This window comes from Salvia miltiorrhiza, chromosome 3 (genome assembly GCF_028751815.1).
Source record: "Salvia miltiorrhiza cultivar Shanhuang (shh) chromosome 3, IMPLAD_Smil_shh, whole genome shotgun sequence".
Classification (NCBI taxonomy): domain Eukaryota; kingdom Viridiplantae; phylum Streptophyta; class Magnoliopsida; order Lamiales; family Lamiaceae; genus Salvia; species Salvia miltiorrhiza.
The window spans coordinates 14,143,729-14,164,674 of NC_080389.1; the positions used below are offsets into that span (position 1 = coordinate 14,143,729).

At 45.2% G+C, this 20,946-nt stretch overlaps 3 protein-coding genes across 3 annotated transcripts; all 3 read left to right on the top strand.

Moving 5' to 3' along the window:
- Nucleotides 1-3,970: 3,970 nt before the first annotated feature.
- Nucleotides 3,971-5,089, top strand: LOC131018410 (uncharacterized). Its single transcript, XM_057947135.1, has one exon. The coding sequence runs from the start codon at nucleotides 3,971-3,973 to the stop codon at nucleotides 5,087-5,089; it is 1,119 nt and encodes a 372-aa protein (XP_057803118.1).
- A 102-nt stretch (nucleotides 5,090-5,191) lies between these two features.
- LOC131018411 (uncharacterized) lies at nucleotides 5,192-8,475 on the top strand. Its single transcript, XM_057947136.1, has 3 exons — nucleotides 5,192-6,124; nucleotides 6,215-7,124; nucleotides 7,184-8,475. Exons 1-3 carry the CDS (start codon nucleotides 5,192-5,194, stop codon nucleotides 8,473-8,475), a joined length of 3,135 nt encoding a protein of 1,044 aa, XP_057803119.1.
- Nucleotides 8,476-17,077: 8,602 nt separating this feature from the next.
- Nucleotides 17,078-18,481, top strand: LOC131018413 (putative late blight resistance protein homolog R1B-17). Its single transcript, XM_057947137.1, has one exon. It carries the CDS (start codon nucleotides 17,078-17,080, stop codon nucleotides 18,479-18,481), a length of 1,404 nt encoding a protein of 467 aa, XP_057803120.1.
- The last annotated feature ends 2,465 nt before the right edge of the window (nucleotides 18,482-20,946 follow it).

The following is a 20,946-nucleotide window of genomic DNA, read 5'->3' on the forward strand; positions in this document are numbered from 1 at the left end:
CGTGAAGTTGACTACAATAAGACTGGTGTTGAAAATTGTAGCTGCGAAGAATTCACATCTTGCGCAACTGGATGTAAAAACAGCTTTCCTTCATGGTGACTTGGAGGAGGAAATCTATATGAAGCAACCAGAAGGCTTCATAAAAGCAGACAAGAAAAGCCTGGTGTGCAGGTTGAAGAAGAGCTTGTACGGTTTAAAACAAGCTCTGAGGCAGTGGTACAACAAATTTGATAGCTTTATGGGTGACATCGGTTTCACTAGATGCCAAGCAGATCATTGTTGTTATATTAAGAAGTTTGACAATAGCTTCATTATCTTATTGTTATACGTAGATGACATGCTCATTGCAGGTTCAGACATGCAAGAGATTGATAATTTGAAGCATAAATTGTCAAAGCAGTTCGCAATGAAAGATCTGGGTGCTGCGAAGCAAATTCTTGGCATGAGGATCAAGAGGGACACAAAGTTGGGGACTTTGGTGTTGTCGCAGGCTGAGTACATCAACAAAGTACTCTCCAGGTTTAACATGCAAGATGCTAAACCAGTAAGTACACCTTTAGGTGTTCATTTCAGGCTTTCCAAGGAACAATCAGCGAAGACGGAGGAAGAACGTGCACATATGGCTAAGGTGCATATGCTTCAGCAATTGGAAGTCTGATATATGCCATGCTTTGTACCAGACCAGATATTGCTCAAGCAGTGGGAGCAGTGAGCAGGTACATGAATAATCCAGGCAAGGTTCATTGGGAATCAGTCAAATGGATCCTCAGACATCTACGGGGTACCACTAACAAAGCACTATGTTTCAAAGGTGGAGATACGACATTGACAGGCTATGTGGATGCTGATTTAGCTGGAAATGTTGACGTCAGAAAGAGCACTACAGGGTATATCTATACTTTGGGCGGAACAGCCGTGAGTTGGGTTTCTCAGCTGCAGAAGATAGTTGCTCTCTCCACAACAGAAGCAGAATATGTTGCAGTCACAGAAGCCAGCAAGGAAATGGTCTGGCTACAAGGTTTCTTGGAGGAATTGGGCAAGAAACAACAAGACAATGTCTTGTATTGTGACAGTCAGAGTGCAATCCATCTAGCAAAAAATCCGTTTTTCCATTCCAGAACAAAGCATATTCAGTTGTGTAATGGGTAAAATTCGTATGAACCAAAACTACACTCCAATAACGGACCAGCCTAGCTTGTCTCGGCAGACAGAGCAGAGCAAACACGCTCTGGCAGAGGCGCGACCTCTCTGCTCTGGCAGCGGCATGTTTTCTCTGCTCTGGCAGAGGCGCGATCCCTCTGCTCTGGCAGCGGCATGATTTCTTTGCTCTGGCAGAGGCGCGATCCCTCTGCTCTGGCAACAGCATGATCTCTCTGCTCTGGCAGAGGCGCGATCCCTCTGCTCTGGCAGCGGCATGATTTCTCTGCTCTGGCAGAGGCACGATCCCTCTGCTCTGGCGACGGCATGATCTCTCTGCTCTGGCAGAGGCGCGATCCCTCTGCTCTGGCGACGGCATGATCTCTCTGCTCTGGCAGAGGCGCGATCCCTCTGCTCTGGCCACAGCATGATCTCTCTGCTCTGGCAGAGGCGCGATCCCTCTGCTCTGGCAACAGCATGATCTCCCTGCTCTGGCAGAGGCGCGATCCCTCTGCTCTGGCAACAGCATGATCTCCCTGCTCTGGCAGAGGCGCGATCCCTCTGCTCTGGCAACAACATGATCTCTCTGCTCTGGCAGAGGCGCGATCCCTCTTCTCTGGCAACAGCATGATCTCTCTGCTCTGGCAGAGGAGCGATCCCTCTGCTCTGGCAACGGCATAATTTCTCTGCTCCGGCAGAGACGCGATCCCTCTGCTCTGGCAACGGCATGATTTCTCTGCTCCGGCAGAGGCGCGATCCCTCTGCTCTGGCAGTAGCGCCATAGTAAACATTTCAACGCGAAAGTATACAAACTGGATTATAAGCTTAAGAAAACCTAGTCAAACATGGGTGACTAGGTCAAACGAAGGTCGCGGAAGATCGTTTCCTAAAAAATCGGAACCGCTAGGGTTTCAAAGAACATTCCAGAAAGCCCTAACCCTAATCGCCTCCCTGCAGGCCCATAACCTATATATACTACTTCACTAACACAATCAAGGCACGCCGTCATTGATACTCATACTGTCAATCTCACACTCCATTGATTCCTCGTTCTCCCCGCTCTTCCGTTCCGCCTCCACGCTCACAACTTCAAGGGTTCTGATTGCTTGATTAGCCCTGCTAGCCCGGACGTTCGTTGCCCCTTGTTCATCGTCGTTCACCAGCTTTGATCTAACTTCAGGGACACCCCGATCTTCCGGATACTCCATTTACTATTGCATTTTCCTTTATCATCTACTTATTTTCATTACGTTGTTTACGTTACTATTTTTATATCAATTCGCTGACTTGAGCGTCGGAGGCCCTTCCATCGACACCCCCACCGGTGCTCTTCGGAGAGCTCTAACGTTATTTGTGGTCTCAGGTTGCTAGTGCCTGTCAATCCAGACGTGACTGATGTCGCTTCCGTAATTATCGGATTCACCCCCTACAATTTGGCGCCCACCGTGGGGCCCTAGCAATCTCAAGCTACAACATGAGTGCTCCGAACGACGCTAACGACCCGAACAATGCCTCAAACCAATTGGGTTCAACCCAATCGGAGTTGCTTGCTCAAGTGGAGGTGAATGCCCGGATCTCTGCTTTGGCCGACCAAATTATGCAAGAACGAGAGAGTAGGCTCTTACTGGAAAAACAGAATGCGGAACTACTCGCTCGGTTGAATGCTTTCGCCCAGATCCAGACGCCTCCTCAAATCCAAACACTCCGTACTAACCGATTCCGAGTTCCCGTCAACTCCATGGTGGACATAGAGGATGTCCCGCTCACACCCCATGGAACTGAAATCAACCCAGATGACCCTTCATCATCGGTAAGGAACAATAGATCGGAGACTATCCATCCTGACCTGGATACCCTTCTTGTGAATGCAGGTGAAACGCGCACCCTAGATCGGACGCCCGGAGCAACCGGGACAAACGTCACAGGTGCTCTCACACAGGCCAACTTAGCGACTGGGGGAATGGACCAATCCACCCCAACCGGCCGGACCGATATCGCCCGTGGTCACGTAGTGCCGACACGACCACACGAAGATGCTCTCATGTGTGACGCCCTAACAAGTCAACTAGATGGACCAAGGCGAGCGATTCCAATCGGTCAGAATGGCAACACGCCGGATCAACCACCTCTTGGTGATCAGAGCCGACATGGCATGTTCAGCGCCACCCAGAACTTGGATCCCGCCTTGGCTAGAAGGTTGGCAGATATGGAGGCCATCATTCAACGAATCCCGGAAGTTCCGGCTCCGATAAAGAAAAGCGCAGAGAGTTGTTACGTCGACTCCCCCTTCGTGGATGAGATAGCTTTGGTGGAGATGCCCAGGAAATTCAGCTTTCCACACATGAAGATGTTTGACGGCGCATCCGACCCGGACGACCATATAGCTCAGTACCGTCAAAGAATGTTCACCATTGCTATTCCTCGTGACATGAGGGAGGCGTGCATGTGTAAGGGGTTCGGTTCTAGCTTAATAGGACCGGCCTTCCAGTGGTATACGAACCTTCCTAATAATTCAATTAGATCTTTTGCTCAACTAACGGATGTTTTTGTTCAACAGTATGCAAGCAGCAGGAAATTGGAAAAAATCTCAGAAGACTTGTATGCAGTTGTCCAAAGGCATGGCGAACCTCTTCGGGACTACATCGGATGCTTCAACAAAGAGAAAGTGTCAATCACCAATTGCAGCGAATAGACCGTTGTCACGGCCTTCCGTAAAGGCCTTTTGCCAGGATCAGACTTATACAAGACTCTCACCAAGTATCCATGCAAAACCATGGAAGACGTGTTGATCCAGGCTTGGGCTCAAATCAAATGGGAAGAGGACTAGTACAATATGCAAAGAGTCTTCCCGCCAGAGAGACCCGAGAGAGACTACAGGGTCGACAGGAGATCCGGTCGAGACAATCCTGACAGACGAAGTGAACCCTACCCGCCATCTCAGAGAGGGAACAAAGGGAAGCGAGATTACGATCAAGCACCAACTATGCGCCCGCGCGAAAGAGCGAAACTCCCAGAGTACCTCCTGTCCATTTCACCCGTAGAAGCTGTAACAACTTTGATGAACCTTGGCGATAAGGCCAGCTGGCCAGAGAAAATGAGGGCTCCACCCGACCAAAGAGACAGATCAAAATGGTGTGATTTTCATAGTGACCACGGTCACCGCACGGACGAATGCATCGCACTCAGATTGGAAGTGGCGAACTTATTGAAAAAAGGGCACCTCACCAATTACTTGACTGACAAAGGCAAGCAGACCCTGCAGCAGGCGAGGGATAGACAAGAGAAACACAGAGATGCCAGCCCACTGGACCCGCCACATCACGAGAGGACTGTAAACGTGATATCCGGAGGTTCCGAAGTTAGCGGAATCACCCACTCAGCCGCCAAGAGACATACCAGACAGGCTAGATCAAGCAAATCAGGAGTTCCGCCTTTCGGCAAAGCTGGACCAACGGATCCAACTTTAACAATCAGCTTTGCAACATCCGAATCAGACAAGCTTCTACACCCTCATCATGATGCTTTAGTTATTTTCATTTATATTGCTAACTGCTTAACAAATCGTGTGCTAATAGACAATGGTAGCTCTGCCAATATTCTGTTTTACAGTGCATACAGGGAGATGGGTTTGGACGAGTCCAAACTAATCAAGAAAGTTGCCGTACTCGTCGGCTTCAGTGGCGAGAGTACGACTACTATAGGGGAGATCGACCTTCCCGTTTATGCAGAAGGAGTCAACTTTTCCACTAGGTTTCTCGTGGTAGACGCCCCGTCAGCATACAACGTCATCCTAGGCCGTCCATGGATCCACGGAATGGAAGCAGTACCATCCACCTATCATCAAGTCATACGATTCCCAACCAAGTGGGGAGTCAAGGAGATCAAGGGAGAGCAGAAGGACTCCAGGGCGTGCTACCAAACTACTATGAAAGCGAAAAGCCCGTCTTTATAGCAATTACAGCAAGAAGCTCCGTCCCATTCAAAGGCGAATGATACTCTACAGTGCACTCAAGACGTGAATCAACAGGCGGAGCATTATAATCAAGCTGCACGAATGAAGAGACCACGCAGCCTGATAGAGGAGGAGATGGTGGAGATAGATGAAGTCCAAATTAATGCGAGCTTTCCAGACCACAGAGTCCGGATTGGAGCACAACTCGAACCAGAGCTCAGAGAGAAGCTTATCAACTTCCTATCTGATTATTACGATTGTTTCGCTTGGTCCCATGAGGACATGACGGGGATTGACCCTAAAATTATTGTTCACAGGTTGCAGGTCGCCCCGGAATACCCGCCGAGAAAACAGAAACGGAGAAAGTTTGCGCCAGAAAGGAATCAAGTGGTGAATGATGAATTCACGAAGCTCCTTAAGAATGGACTGATCCGGGAAGTCCACTATCCTGAATGGCTCGCAAACGTGGTGGTAGTCAAGAAAAAGAATAACAAGTGGCGGGTATGCATTGATTTCACTGACCTCAACAAGGCATGCCCGAAAGACTCGTTCCCACTGCCACACATCGACATGCTAGTGGATGCGACAGCAGGCCATGAACTGATGAGTTTCATGGACGCATATTCAGGATACCATCAGATACGGATGCACCCTGACGACGAGGAGAAGACGACCTTCATGACCAACATAGCATTATATTGCTACAAGTATATGCCATTCGGGTTGAAGAACGCGGGAGCAACTTATCAGCGCCTGGTCAATCAGATGTTTGCAAGTTTGTTGAGGCAAACAATGGAAGTCTACATCGACGACATGTTGGTAAAGTCCATCCACGCGAAGGATCACATTGATCACTTGAGGGAGACGTTTGAAATTCTTAGAAAATACAATATGAAGCTAAATCCCACTAAATGTTCTTTTGGTGTCAATGCAGGGAAGTTCTTAGGTTACATGGTTACTCAGCGGGGAATAGAGGCAAACCCGGCTCAGATTGAGTCAATCCAGGGAATCCCTTCCCCCACTTGCGTGAAGGACGTTCAGAAATTGACAGGAAGGATAGCCGCACTAAGCCGCTTTATCTCAAGATCATCCGAAAAATGACACCTCTTCTTCAACACCTTGAAGAAGTCAAGAACGTTTGAGTGGACAGAAGAATGTGAGGAAGCGCTAAAGCAACTCAAGCAATACTTGACTAGCCCACCTTTACTCGCAAAACTGAAAGACCACGAGACCTTATTGGTATATCTAGCCGTCTCTGATACAGCCGTCAGTGTCGTGCTGGTCAGAGAGGAAGATGGGAAACAATCACCAATCTACTATGTGAGCAAATCACTACTTGATGCAGAGACCCGATACAGCCAGCTAGAGAAGTTGGCCCTCGCATTGGTCCACGCAGCAAGAAAGTTACGTCCGTACTTCCAGTGTCATCCGATCATAGTTGCCACCACGTATCCCTTAAAGGCCATACTCCATAAGCCGGAATTATCCGATCGACTGACAAAGTGGGCAGTGGAGTTGAGTGAATACGACATCACATACAAACCACGGACCGCACTTAAATCTCAGGTATTAGCCGATTTTGTTGTTGACTTTGCACCTAACCTTACTATACAGGCCGACAAAGAGTTATGCTGTCTGACGGAAGAACCCGACCAAACTGGAACTTGGAAACTATATGTTGATGGATCCAGCAACGTACGAGGGAGTGGACTTGGAATCGTCCTTTCATCACCACGAGGTGACAACATCGAGCGATCAATCCGATGTAATTTCAAAACAACCAACAATGAAGCTGAGTACGAAGCCATGCTATCCGGACTCGGACTAGCCAAGGAAATTGGGGTAAAACGTATTAACGTATTTAGTGATTCTCAGCTTGTAGTTAACCAAATGCAGGGAACTTTTCAAGCCAAAGACACTAAGATGACGGCTTATCTGGGCAAGACGAAAGAGCTCCAATCTTGCTTCGAGGAATTCACCATCAACCAAGTGCCTAGGGGGAGAATGGTCATGCTGATGCTTTGGCCAACCTGGGGTCAGCAATTCAAACCGCACAACCTAAAACTATAACGATCACTTGTCTTCGATATCCAGCAATCCAAAAGGATGAGGCCAAAGAACAGGTGACCGAAGTATCAGTCGAACGAACATGGATGACCCCCATAATGGAATATCTTGAGAAAGATATACTCCCGGATGATCGAAACGAGGCACGACGGCTTAAAGCTCAAGCAGCATGGTTCTGCATCATCCGAGGTAAACTGTATAAACGTTCATTTACTGGTCCCTACTTGAAATGCATTAACCCTGCAGAAGCAAGATACGTCTTGTCCGAGTTACACGAAGGGGAATGTGACAACCACTCAGGAGGAAGAAGCCTCGCGCACCGCGCAATAACCAATGGCTACTACTGGCCCACCATGAAAGCAGACGCGGCGGATTACGCCAGAAAATGCGACAAGTGTCAACGGTTCGCCCAGATATCACATCTGCCCCCAGAGCCGATGACTGCTATCACTTCACCATGGCCATTCATGAAATGGGGGATGGACATTGTAGGCAAATTGCCCACTGCACCCGGTCAGAAGGTATATATGTTAGCGGTAACTGACTATTTTAGCAAATGGATAGAAGCAGACTCCTTTCACCAAGTCCGTGACAAAGAAGTCAAGGGATTCATATGGAAGAACGTGATCTGCCGGTATGGAGTGCCCAAAGAGATTGTCACGGATAACGGATCACAATTCATCAGCGCGGACTTCCAGGACTTTTGTAAGTTCTGGAATATAAAGCTGAGCTTCTCAACACCAAGATATCCTCAGGCAAATGGACAAGCGGCGTTTTCCAACAAAACCATCATGAACACCCTGAAGAAACGGCTAGAAAAGGCCAAAGGCAAATGGGCAGATGAGTTACCAGGCGTATTATGGTCCTACCGAACAACTACAAGAACATCGACAGGGGAAACACCGTTCTCCCTTGCCTATGGGATGGAGGCAGTAATCCCAACAGAAAGTGAAGTACCCACCGCCAGATACGAGCTCACGACAGACAACGAGAATCAAGAAGCTATGTGCCATGAATTAGATCTCCTCGACGAGAAACGAAACACAGCAAATATTCGATTAGCATCGTATCAACAAAGCATTGCCAGGCACTACAATAAGCATATCTGTACTCGCACGTTCAAGCCGGGTGACTGGGTATTTCGAAAGGTGTTCCAGAATACCAAGGAAATAGGTGCGGGCAAATTAGCCCCGAATTGGGAAGGACCATACCTGATCACCAAAGTGGTTGGACATGGAGCATACAGATTGCAATCGACAGACGGACGTGACATCAACAACAGTTGGAACGCCATCCATCTCAAACAGTATCACGCTTGATCCCTACGCTTCTACTTTATTTCATAAGGTCTTCCGAGACCAACTCAATCTACTACACGTTTACTGACCTTTGCATGCAGGTCAGAACTACATTCGGGCTTGATCCCTTAATTGGGTATGTAGGCAGCTCTAAGGAGCGCAGCCCCCCCTCCCCCTCCACACTTGTCTGACCACGACGACAGTTTAGCCTTAAGTTTATCAACTAAGTCTAAAGGGGGGGAAAAATTTATCACACAAAAGGCGCAAGCCCCGTCTCGCCCCGAACACCCTGAATTTAGCCTTAAGTTTATCAACTAAGTCTAAATGGGGGGAAATTTTTTCACATACAAGGCGCAAGCCCCATCTCGCCCCGAACACCCTGAATTTAGCCTTAAGTTCATCAACTAAGTCTAAATGGGGGAAAAAACTTTAAATATAAAAGGCGCAAGCCCGTATCACCCCGCATATACTGCATCTAGCCTTAAGTTTAAACAACTAAGTTTAAATGGGGGGGAGAAAATTTTCATGTCAAAGGCTCACGCCCATCTCACCCCGAACTTCTTGAATTTAGACTTAAGTTTAAACAACTAAGTCTAAATGGGGGGAAGAAAACTTCATGTAAAAGACGCAAGCCCGTCCCACCCCGAACGTCCTGAATTTAGACTTAAGTTTTAACAACTAAGTCTAAATGGGGGGAAGAACTTACATATACAAGGCACAAGCCCGTTTCACGCAAAACCTGAGGTAAAGACCCGTCGTGTCCATCAGCGCAAAGTGCGCCTCTTCCAAACTGAAAAATTTTCGCTTCGCCAGAGAAATAGCTTTCGCCAGAGAAATGGCTCTCGCCAGAAGAATGGCCTTCGCCAGAGAAATGGCTCTCGCCAGAGAAATGGCCCTCGCCAGAGAATTGGCTTCCGTCAGAGAAATAGCCTTCGCCAGAGAAGCGGCTCTCGCCAGAGAAATGGCCTTCGCCAGAGAAATGGCTCTCGCCAGAAGAATGGCCTTCGCCAGAGAAATGGCTCTTGCCAGAGGAATGGCCCTCGCCAGAGAATTGGCCTCCGCCAGAGAAATGGCCTTCGCCAGAGAAATGGCTTTTGCCAAGAGAAATGGCCTTCGCCAGAGAAGTGGTTCTCGCCAGAAAAATGGCTCTCGCCAGAGAAATGACCATCGCCAGAGAAATGGCCTTTGCCAGATAAATGGCTCTTGCTAAGAGAAATGGCCCTCGCCAGAGAATTGGCCTTCGCCAGAGAAATGGCTCTCGCCAGAGAAATGGCTCTTGCCAGTGGAATGGCCTCCGCCGGAGAGATCACCAAAAAAGCGGAGAAATCTCCCACCTAGGGGCAAATTTACACCCCTCACTCCCTCCACACCCGGGGGAGAAAACTTTTCAGGTCAAAGGCGCACACCCGTCTTACCCTGAACGTCCTGAATTTAGCCTTAAGTTCAATCAACTAAGTCTAAATGGGGGAGAAAAATTTCCAGGTCAAAGGCGCACACCCGTCTTACCCTGAACGTCCTGAATTTAGCCTTAAGATTAAAGAACTAAGTCTAAATGGGGGAGAAAAATTTTCAGGTCAAAGGCGCACACCCGTCTTACCCTGAACGTCCTGAATTTAGCCTTAAGTTCAAACAACTAAGTCTAAATGGGGGAGAAAAATTTCCAGGTCAAAGGCGCACACCCGTCTTACCCTGAACGTCCTGAATTTAGCCTTAAGTTCAAATAACTAAGTCTAAATGGGGGAGAAAACTTTTCAGGTCAAAGGCGCACACCCGTCTTACCCTGAACGTCCTGAATTTAGCCTTAAGTTCAAACAACTAAGTCTAAATGGGGGAGAAAATTTTCCAGGTCAAAGGCGCACACCCGTCTTACCCTGAACGTCCTGAATTTAGCCTTAAGATTAAACAACTAAGTCTAAATGGGGGAGAAAAATTTTCAGGTCAAAGGCGCACACCCGTCTTACCCTGAACGTCCTGAATTTAGCCTTAAGTTCAATCAACTAAGTCTAAATGGGGGAGAAAAATTTCCAGGTCAAAGGCGCACACCCGTCTTACCCTGAACGTCCTGAATTTAGCCTTAAGTTCAAACAACTAAGTCTAAATGGGGGAGAAAAATTTCCAGGTCAAAGGCGCACACCCGTCTTACCCTGAACATCCTGAATTTAGCCTTAAGTTTAAACAACTAAGTCTAAATGGGGGAGAAAAATTTTCAGGTCAAAGGCGCACACCCGTCTTACCCTGAACGTCCCAAATTTAGCCTTAAGTTTAAATAACTAAGTCTAAATGGGGGGAAACATAGGGGGAAAAATATTCTTGTCCAGCTCGGCCCTACCCCGACAGTGCTCGATTGCCCAACGCAGCCCTGCTCGGAAAGCGCACAACTGCGCAGCCCTGAGACTTGCATCACATCTACTCGTCTTGGTTCAGCAGCTAAGTCCGAATAGGTAAATGTACAAACACTCGAATATAAAACAATCATATATAGCCGATCCAGGAGGCAAATCCCCCGACGATCCGGACACTCCGAAAAAATCATCCTCGTAAATACAATAAAAAGTTTAAGTCCAGCTCAATGGCGTAGACTTAAACTAATAAGAATCCAAGGATACATACGCCCTATGCAAAATTAACAAAGTCTGAAGGCACGAATGCCTAAATTGCACATCAAATAGTAAGGGCACATACGCCCATCCAAAGCAGAAATAAAGGAATGAACAACATCAATCGTCGCTCACAACGTTGGCCACCCCATTGAGTTTGTCTTGATAAGCTTTCCACTGTCGAATGTTATCCGCATTGTCCCAAGTCTTGTAAGTCCCATCCAAGACCTCCTGACTCATATCAGCCTGGGACTTGAGCACAGCCTCATGGCAAGCGTCGAAAAGCTCTAGATCGCGATTCGCCTCCATCTCCGATAGTTCAGCCTTCAGACGGCTGATTTCCTCATCTTTCAAAGCTAATTGAGCCCGAAGAGACGCTTCCAAAGACTCCAGGTCTGCCTGGCCTCGCTTGACCAACTCCTGAGCTTCCACAAGCTCACTCTCTATCTTAGCCTTAGCAGGACGAACATCCTGTAATTGCCGTTTGTGCTCAAGCCTAGCCTGCTTCATAAAGACAGCATGTTGATAATGCTACAAGAAGGAATCAAAAGACCACAAGTTAGTCAAAAAAGCATAACATGTCAAAGGGAAAATAAAAACAAAAGACAAGTTTTATTACCGCGAAAGCCGAAGAGGCGAACACGTCATAGGCTTCATCCTCCCCATAGTTATTCAAAACAGCTCGGTCCTCCTCAAGTAAAAGCTTTTCGAGCTGACCTGACAACGCGTTGTACTCGGTATGAGCCGAGGCACCAGCAGGCAGAACTACGCAAACAGAACCATCGGATAAGCAACCATCATCAGGCGTGGGAGTCCGTTTCCGTGAAGAGCGACTGGAAGAGACGTCAGACCGCGGAGCATCAGTCACAATAGGCAGCTCTGTTGGCACACTCGAGCTTGATGCCTGCTTCTTCTTCTTCCTCTTCAGTTGTCTCGCCACGAAGGCGTCAGTATCGACCTCATTCGGATTATAGTGGAACTTCAATTCAGCCATCCAACCGTCTGCATATACTCGTTGCTCCGGGGTCAGTTCAGTCAAATTTTTATAAGCCTGTTTCACCCGCAAAATTTCCAAAGAGCGGAGACCTACCACGACACTAGTTTCAGCAAGAGTTTTAGGGATGAATGTACCTTCCGGAGGAGCAGGAACTTGAGCCCAAATTGACGACTGCTTAATGTTCGAATCGTGAAGAATAACCCTCCAACTCCGATATGGAGGAGGGTATTGAAGAAACCGGTTGTTTCTTTCAACCAAGTTCAACACTACAGGAATAGTTTTCAAACAACCTGCACACAAAGATGATCAAAGTGTTAGAAAGAATAGCATAAAGAGGAGAATGAGAAGCATGAAAGACTCCACTAATTCTAACACTCACTAGGATTAGACCAAACAGAAGGAACTCTCTTCTCTTCCGGAATACACAAAGCACCGTATTCAATGAAAAAATATTTACTCTTCCAAGCCCTTTCACCATCGTCCATGTCCGTAATCAAAGGCTCACAACCTTTCTTCTTACATAACTTGTAACGACCTTTGTCCTTTGGAACATTCAGAAGATCATAAGTATTTTTTACATCAGCGATGGAGATGTCGAAGCCATGTAACTCACTGAACACCTGTAAACTCAATAACAAACGCCAAGAGTTTGGCGCAAGTTGCCCGGGCGAGAGGCAATGATAATGGCAAAAATCGACAACTAAGCGGGGTAGAGGAAGCCGCATTCCCTGTTCGAACGGTGCTTGATACAAGCACACCCATCCTGGAGCATGGAAATTTGCTCGCATTTGCCTACCCGGGGCATGAAGAGCGACATGATCCGGAATACTGTAGGACTTTCGAAGGACGTGTAGTTTCCGCGTGTCTTTAAAGAATGACTCGGGATTACCGTTAGTGAGGAACGTCATCATTGGCACCGCCCCTGGGATAAGCCCTTCACTGTGAACTCCAAAACCACCTCCATCATCGTAACTACCGTAATTACCTTGCCAAACTTCTATCTCTCGATCCGGGACGTCCGTGTGTTCATCAACACAACAATCTATATCCTCAGACAGGTGCTGAGTCATACTTGTTGAACCAACCGAACCTCCCCGATTACCCAACATAGCATGCGGGTATCCTAGAACAGGATAAATTCTAAAAATTCAAATAGACGTATTACCTCGATCACCCGGCGACATAGTTGTAAAATACAAATGATACAAAGTTCAATAGACCGATTAGCCCGATCGCAAGCTACCCACTTAGCTACGTGCATATTTTAGCAATTCATATAAAGGACCGACACCCATAACGCCAAAAATATGCGAAGTAATTACATAAAACATTTCAAGGAACGTCATCTCCGCACTAAAGAGTTCAACTGTATCAACCCGAAGCACCCGCATGAGCAAGCTCTACACTATCAATTATACTTAGAAAAATTTCTACATGAGTCTACAAACATAAAAGAATTCGTGTGAAATTGCTCGCATGGATCAAACACTATTCCTACGAACGAATAATCAAAGTCATTCAAAAGCATAATACAAATTATGAGTATCCATGCTTAGAACTCGTAAAGAACATTCGGAGAAGGTAGAAAGGAAAAAACCAACCTCTAAAGCTCTCCAAATATCTTCTCTCTACTTCATTTTCTCAACGGACTCCAAAAATTCCAATGATCCCAAAGCTCTAGACTATTTGGTGTGGGAGAATTAGGAACAAGCTCCCACTATATAGGAGAACGAAAGTCCGAAAGTAGGGCAGAGCTCAAGAAAGGACGGACTTCAAATTTTCGCTGCACTATAATTAATAAGAAGACACACGTCCACAATAGTACAACAATCGTCATCTCTCATAATGGTTCGCCATAAATTTTCACCCAGCCACTCTCCTCGAAATTGGGACGTGACGCGTAAACTCCGTATCAGGCGTAGCGAATATATGAATGTTAATTCTACTTATTGAAACAAGGGAAGCTCAAGAGCCATAAAGACCCAACTATTTTAGCTCTGCCTCACCATGGAAGAGCCAACGGTCCCGTAAGACCCAAGAAACTTCCACTTTAGAAGAGCCGTGACTCCCGTAAAACCCAACACCCTTCAACTCTTTTCCACTTTAAGAAGAGCCGTGACTCCCGTAAAGCCCAACACTCTTCAACTCTTTTTCACTTTAGAAGAGCCGTTAGTCCCGTAGGATCCAAGAACTCCCCACTCTACCTAGTCGCAAAAGAACCGTAAGCACCACATATAACTTCTTAGCCCCCCATCCGTAAAAGATAAAAGAACATAAGCTCCATAGGCAGCACGAGCTCCGGAAGGTCACACTACAAAGTTGAAATAGAGGGAAAAGTAAGATGAAGAAACGTAAGAGACATCTATCAAATTTCACTCCCTAGTTGAAAAAATTCCAACTAGGGAATGGGGGACAAACTGTAATGGTAAAATTCGTATGAACCAAAACTACACTCCAATAACGGACCAGCCTAGCCTGTCTCGGCAGACAGAGCAGAGCAAACACGCTCTGGCAGAGGCGCGACCTCTCTGCTCTGGCAGCGGCATGCTTTCTCTGCTCTGGCAGAGGCGCGATCCCTCTGCTCTGGCAGCGGCATGATTTCTCTGCTCTGGCAGAAGCGCGATCCCTCTGCTCTGGCAACAGCATGATCTCTCTGCTCTGGCAGAGGCGCGATCCCTCTGCTCTGGCAGCGGCATGATTTCTCTGCTCTGGCAGAGGCACGATCCCTCTGCTCTGGCGACGGCATGATCTCTCTGCTCTGGCAGAGGCGCGATCCCTCTGCTCTGGCAACAGCATGATCTCTCTTCTCTGGCAGAGGCGCGATCCCTCTGCTCTGGCAACAGCATGATCTCTCTGCTCTGGCAGAGGCGCGATCCCTCTGCTCTGGCAACAGCATGATCTCTCTGCTCTGGCAGAGGCGCGATCCCTCTGCTCTGGCAACAGCATGATCTCTCTGCTCTGGCAGAGGAGCGATCCCTCTGCTCTGGCAACGGCATAATTTCTCTGCTCCGGCAGAGACGCGATCCCTCTGCTCTGGCAACGGCATGATTTCTCTACTCCGGCAGAGGCGCGATCCCTCTGCTCTGGCAGTAGCGCCATAGTAAACATTTCAACGCGAAAGTATACAAACTGGATTATAAGCTTAAGAAAACCTAGTCAAACATGGGTGACTAGGTCAAACGAAGGTCGCGGAAGATCGTTTCCTAAAAAATCGGAACCGCTAGGGTTTCAAAGAACATTCCAGAAAGCCCTAACCCTAATCGCCTCCCTGCAGGCCCATAACCTATATATACTACTTCACTAACACAATCAAGACACACCGTCATTGATACTCATACTGTCAATCTCACACTCCATTGATTCCTCGTTCTCCCCGCTCTTCCGTTCCGCCTCCACGCTCACAACTTCAAGGGTTCCGATTGCTTGATTAGCCCTGCTAGCCCGGACGTTCGTTGCCCCTTGTTCATCGTCGTTCACCAGCTTTGATCTAACTTCCGGGACACCCCGATCTTCCGGATACTCCATTTACTATTGCCTTTTCCTTTATCATCTACTTATTTTCGTTACGTTGTTTACGTTACTATTTTTATATCAATTCGCTGACTTGAGCGTCGGAGGCCCTTCCATCGACACCCCCACCGGTGCTCTTCGGAGGGCTCTAACGTTATTTGTGGTCTCAGGTTGCTAGTGCCCGTCGATCCAGACGTGACTGACGTCGCTTCCGTAATTGTCGGATTCACCCCCTACAAGTTGCGGTATCATTTTATCCGGTCACTTCTGGAAGATGGGATTTTGAAACTCGAGAAGATAAGTGGAGCTCAAAATCCAGCAGACATGCTAACGAAGACGGTAACCATTGATAAACTGAGGTTGTGTTCAACTTCAGTTGGTCTGCTTGAGTAACAAGACCAGAGGAGCTGTTCCATTGATCGGGGTGTGAAGACAGATTGAAATCAGTCTTCAAGTGGGAGATTGTTAGTCAAATAAGCTAGTGTATAGCTCTACCAAGCATTTAATGCTTCCACAAGTTTTCCTTCAAGCATTGCGGCAATACCATGATTTTTTCAACCTTTGCTACGCAACACTATTCCTATGGAGGCTAACACTATTTCAGTTTTGCCTATAAATTGCTAGGATTCGCAGCAGCTTGAGGACACACCAAAAAGCAGAAAATACTTCTTTCTGTAGAGAGAGCAAGAGTGAGTTGAAGGGAAATCTCAAATACGAGAGTTTGAGGGTTTGAGACAAAAGCTTAGTTAGAAGCTTTTGGTGTGAGAAAATTAGATAGTAATTTTCTCGGGGTATAACTGGTTGTGAGTTGAGTGTTGTGAGTGTTGTAAACACTGTATATTTTCTCCCTATATTAAATAGATCTGCAGCAGCTCCGGAGACGTAGGTATAATTGGCCGAACTCCGTTATCAAATTTGTGTCTTTATTTTTCCGCATTTATTTCGCTCTCGCATATCTGGTTAGAGGGAAATTGCACATAATTTCCCAACAAACACAAACTAATTCAATCATCGATAATCATAATTCATAGATGCTCATGAAAGTCAACATCAATCACGAGCAATAAGTTTAGCAACAAACATGTAATTAATTAAATTAATGACAGTGGTTATATTATTTTAAGAGCGACGTGCTTAAACATTGTGGTAGAAGTGAAATCAGATCCATATATATTGCTGATTCCGACAATTGCAGCATATTTAAATTAATGCTGCACATGGCTTCTTCATTTTTCTGATAAAAGAATTTCATTATCATGTGCAGATCTATAATCTAGCCACATAAACAAGTCTGTATAAAAAACTACAGCTTGTTCTATTGGTTTCGATAATGCTGCACATGACTTGTTCATCTATTTTTGCTATAAAAAGTTTGAAATCTCAATTGTGGAATACCATATTTTCATCTTTGAATAAAAGATTGGTTGTCTTCTTTTACTTCTCAAATATTATCTCATATATTTTCGTTCACACTTCCCATAAATATACACATTCTAAGTTTGCATTCAAAGAGTTAATCATGGCTGCTTATGGAGCTCTAGTTTCTCTTATGCATATCATAGATCGCATCGAGAATCATCCTTCCCCTCCAATTTCTATCAACAAACAACAAGTTGAATCTCTCATTGAAAATGTTACCTTCTTGCAAGATTTTCTTGATGGTTATATTTCACCAGTTGTCGATGACCATGAAGCTGATCCATTGGAGCGTCGCATTGCTGATGCAGTTTATGCAGCTGAGGATGTTATCGAATCCCAAATTGTGGTCCAAATTGATAACCGGTCCACAATTGTTGGGAAGATGATCAGATTTATCAACTTGTTTCGAGCTCTGTGTAAATGCGCAACAATTGAGGAGGACTTCTATCATGATCTACAACAAGTGATAGAAGAAATGAATCTGATCAAGAAAGAAGCCATGGAGATTGCAGCCGAAGCTCAACTGCAGAGAAAGGTCTCCCCAACTCATGCTAGCTCCTCGACGTCCTCTTCCATTGTGAAGGAAAGCATGATGGTGGGCTTCGACGAGGTGTTACTTGAAGTGCTGGATAATCTCACTGGAGGTGAACTCAGTCGCCAAATCATCCCAATTATGGGGATGGGCGGCATTGGTAAGACCACTCTTGCCCGAAACATATTTGAGCATGCGCTTGTTAAGGAGCATTTTGATATTTGCGCTTGGACTACAATTTCTCAGACATATAATGTGAGAGAAACACTTAAAGAAGTTCTTTTTCGAGCAAGTGGAGATTCAAGGGATCTGAGTGAAAATGAATTGGGAGAAAATTTACATAAATATTTGGCAGGTAGGAGATATATGATAATAATGGATGATATGTGGAGTATAGAGGTATGGGATAAGATGAGATTTTTCTTCCCCGATTACAATAATGGGAGTCGAATAATCGTAACAACTAGGATGTCTAACTTGAATTTGCAGTTGAGTGAGTCTTATGGAGTTGGTATGAAATTTCTAGATGAGTCTAGTAGTTGGGATTTGTTCTGCAAGACTGTGTTTGGGGGAGAATGTTTCCCTCATGAGTTGGAGAATATTGGAAAGAAAATTGTAGCAAATTGTAAAGGGCTTCCTTTATCAATTGCTACAATAGGAGGTCTTTTGGCGAAATCTGAGCGCACGAGAGAATATTGGGGGCGTATAGAGCAAAATTTAAATTCAATTGTGATCACAAATAATGATGAATTTTGCTTAAAGATATTGAGGATGAGCTACATCCATTTGCCCAATTATTTGAAGCCATGTTTTTTGTATATGGGTGTTTTTAGAGAAGATCATACATTTCGTGTCTCAACAGTCGCGAAGGTATGGGTTTCTGAAGGATTTTTAAAACCAATGAGTGGTAAATCTTTGGAAACAATTGCGCAAGAGTGCTTTGAAGAGTTGGCTGCAGAAATCTCATTATAGTTGATAAGTTAGGGTTTGGGGGAAATGTTAAGTACTGTAAAATTCATGATTTGTTGAGGGATTTGTGCTTGAAAGAAGTTGGAAAGATGAGGTTTTATCGTGTCATAGAAGATACTCCTCTAGCCGTAAATAGTGAGCGTCGCGTTGTTTTTCAAAATGGTGGAAGTAGGATAATAAGTGAAGTGATGGGATCTTTGTCACATGCTCGTTCCATAATATATGAGGAGTATAGAGAGGAAGTTGCAATGCAGCTTCACAATCTTAGATTTTTGAGGATATTGAAAACATATGATAAAGATACGTATCGATCGTCTTATAGTAACCGACGTGGTGTTCATTTGCTCGACGATCTTTTACAATTGGTGAACTCGCGGCACCTTGCTGTTAGAGCTCATTGGCGCTCCAAAATCCCGGCTTCAATCGTGTTGCTTTGGAATCTAAATACGTTGATTGTTCATCAGTTTGAAGGTGATAAGTGGTGGGTTACGAGTACATGTACTATTGATCGTAGTTTTCATTATCTTATCGCACCGATTGAGATTTGGAAATTGCATCAACTTAGGCATCTCGAGTTTGCTGGAGCATGGTTTATTCTGCCGGATCCTCCGAGGAGCAACGACGAGATTGTTATCATGGAGAATCTACAAACGCTGAGAGGAGCGTTGAATTTGTATTTGAATGAAGAGGTGGTTAAAAGGATTCCCAATGTGAAGAAATTGTGTCTAAGTTACAGCTGGGAGATGCAAATGAAGGGTTGTTTGAGCTATCTTGAATGTTTGAGTAAATTGAAACGAAAGGATGGAGAAAACTGTCTCAGCTATCTTGAGTGTTTGAGTAAATTGGAAAATCTCCAATGCATCTTCGAAGAAAGTTATGTGAATTTGGAGAAGATTAGGTTCCCACACTCTCTCAAGAAGTTGAATCTCAAATTCTATACTGATATAGAGTTGGAAGAGATATTGCAAAACATAGGTTTGTTGCCCCTTCTCCAGAAGTTGCTAATAAGAGGTGGTTCCTTCAAAACAGGCAAGTGGGAAACAATTGAAGGCCAGTTTCGGAAACTCAAGATACTAGCGTTGAACAGGTGTTGTGGCCTAGAAAATTGGGCGATGGCGGAGAGCTCCCACTTTCCGGTTCTCCAAGAGCTTCGTCTTGAACGTTTGAGAGAATTGGAGGAGATCCCTTCCGAGGTTGGAGAAATACTAACGCTGAAATCAATTTCTTTGGTGTATTGCAGCGAATCAGTGGTGGTGTCAGCTAAAAAGATAGTAGAGGAACAAGAGGATTTATATGGAGACCAAGTAGACCTTCGTGTTCAAGCTCTGGTTTGGAAGGAAGATGAAGCACTGCAGAGCTTGGCAAGTGCCAACTTTGAAGTTATAGTGAGCTAGAGGTTGAACTAGTTAGTTAGAAGAATAAACTAGACTTAATTTTTTGTAACCTTATTAAATTTTGAGTTTTTGTTGCTTTATTACATTAAGGTCCACGAGTCTTTGTATTGTTGCTTTGATTCTACTTAAATAACTGCATTAGTTTATCTCTTTCTTTTGGGAAAATTTATTTATGTGCTTAAACTTTCTTAATAGATCATCAATTGCTGCTCACTTATGCCATGTCGACCACAAATAATGACATGATGGAAAACGTAAATGCTTTTATCAAATGATGTTTGTAATTCCTATTTCTTTGACATAAAACAAGAATGGGTGCCAGATATTTAGATAACTACCCATCTTCAAACATTTGTGCATAATCTACAAGAATATCCATTACATCTGCGTTGCAATCCTCGCTTTGAATGTCCTTCAAAACATCGACAACATCTAGCATATTTGGTCTCAAATCCCTCCCAATTCGGAGGCATCGAAACACCAACTCCGAAACTCCCAAAATCATCCTTCTCACCTCATCATTTGATTCAAACCCTAAACAAGATTGGCCCAATTTTTTTTAGCGATATTTGCCATAAAATACACGAACTTTCAAAAAATTCTAGCTTTTCTCGTGACCTTTAAAATTTGGAAAAAAAAAATACATCACCTTTCGATTTTTTCTGATTTTTCCCACGGCGACTCTTTCCAATAAAATTAAAGTTGATGTGACATAATAATGCCAACATGAAAAATAACCTAAGTGAAAATCACTCTCTACGAATTGAGGTGGCACAATAATTAAAGGTGATGTATCTATGAAATTAGGTATAAAAAATCTAAGTCAAAAGTCCTAAACCTGCTCGTCTCTCACGCTTAAGGAATTTGAGAATTAGCATGAGTTGCTGCTTAATTATGGACATGACTATCACGATTGGGAGCCTTAAATTGCTGAAGATGCTCAGGTGTTTTGAGGATGAGCAAATTCATTATTGGATTTCGGGAGCCCTAATTTTGTATTTGAAGATGCTCATATGTTACTCCCTCCGTCCCAATAAAAGTGGCCACATTTCCTTTTTGGGTGTCCCATGAAAA

What these genes read in the sequence shown, in the direction of transcription:
- LOC131018410 (XM_057947135.1), top strand. Translation starts at nt 3,971, where the DNA reads ATGCAAAGAGTCTTCCCGCCAGAGAGACCCGAGAGAGACTACAGGGTC.
- LOC131018411 (XM_057947136.1), top strand. Translation starts at nt 5,192, where the DNA reads ATGAAGAGACCACGCAGCCTGATAGAGGAGGAGATGGTGGAGATAGAT. An exon ending in CCCCCACTTGCGTGAAGGAC is followed by an intron (nt 6,125 to 6,214) that starts GTTCAGAAATTG and finishes AACACCTTGAAG; the next exon opens with AAGTCAAGAACGTTTGAGTG. An exon ending in GATGCTTTGGCCAACCTGGG is followed by an intron (nt 7,125 to 7,183) that starts GTCAGCAATTCA and finishes TTCGATATCCAG; the next exon opens with CAATCCAAAAGGATGAGGCC.
- LOC131018413 (XM_057947137.1), top strand. Translation starts at nt 17,078, where the DNA reads ATGGCTGCTTATGGAGCTCTAGTTTCTCTTATGCATATCATAGATCGC.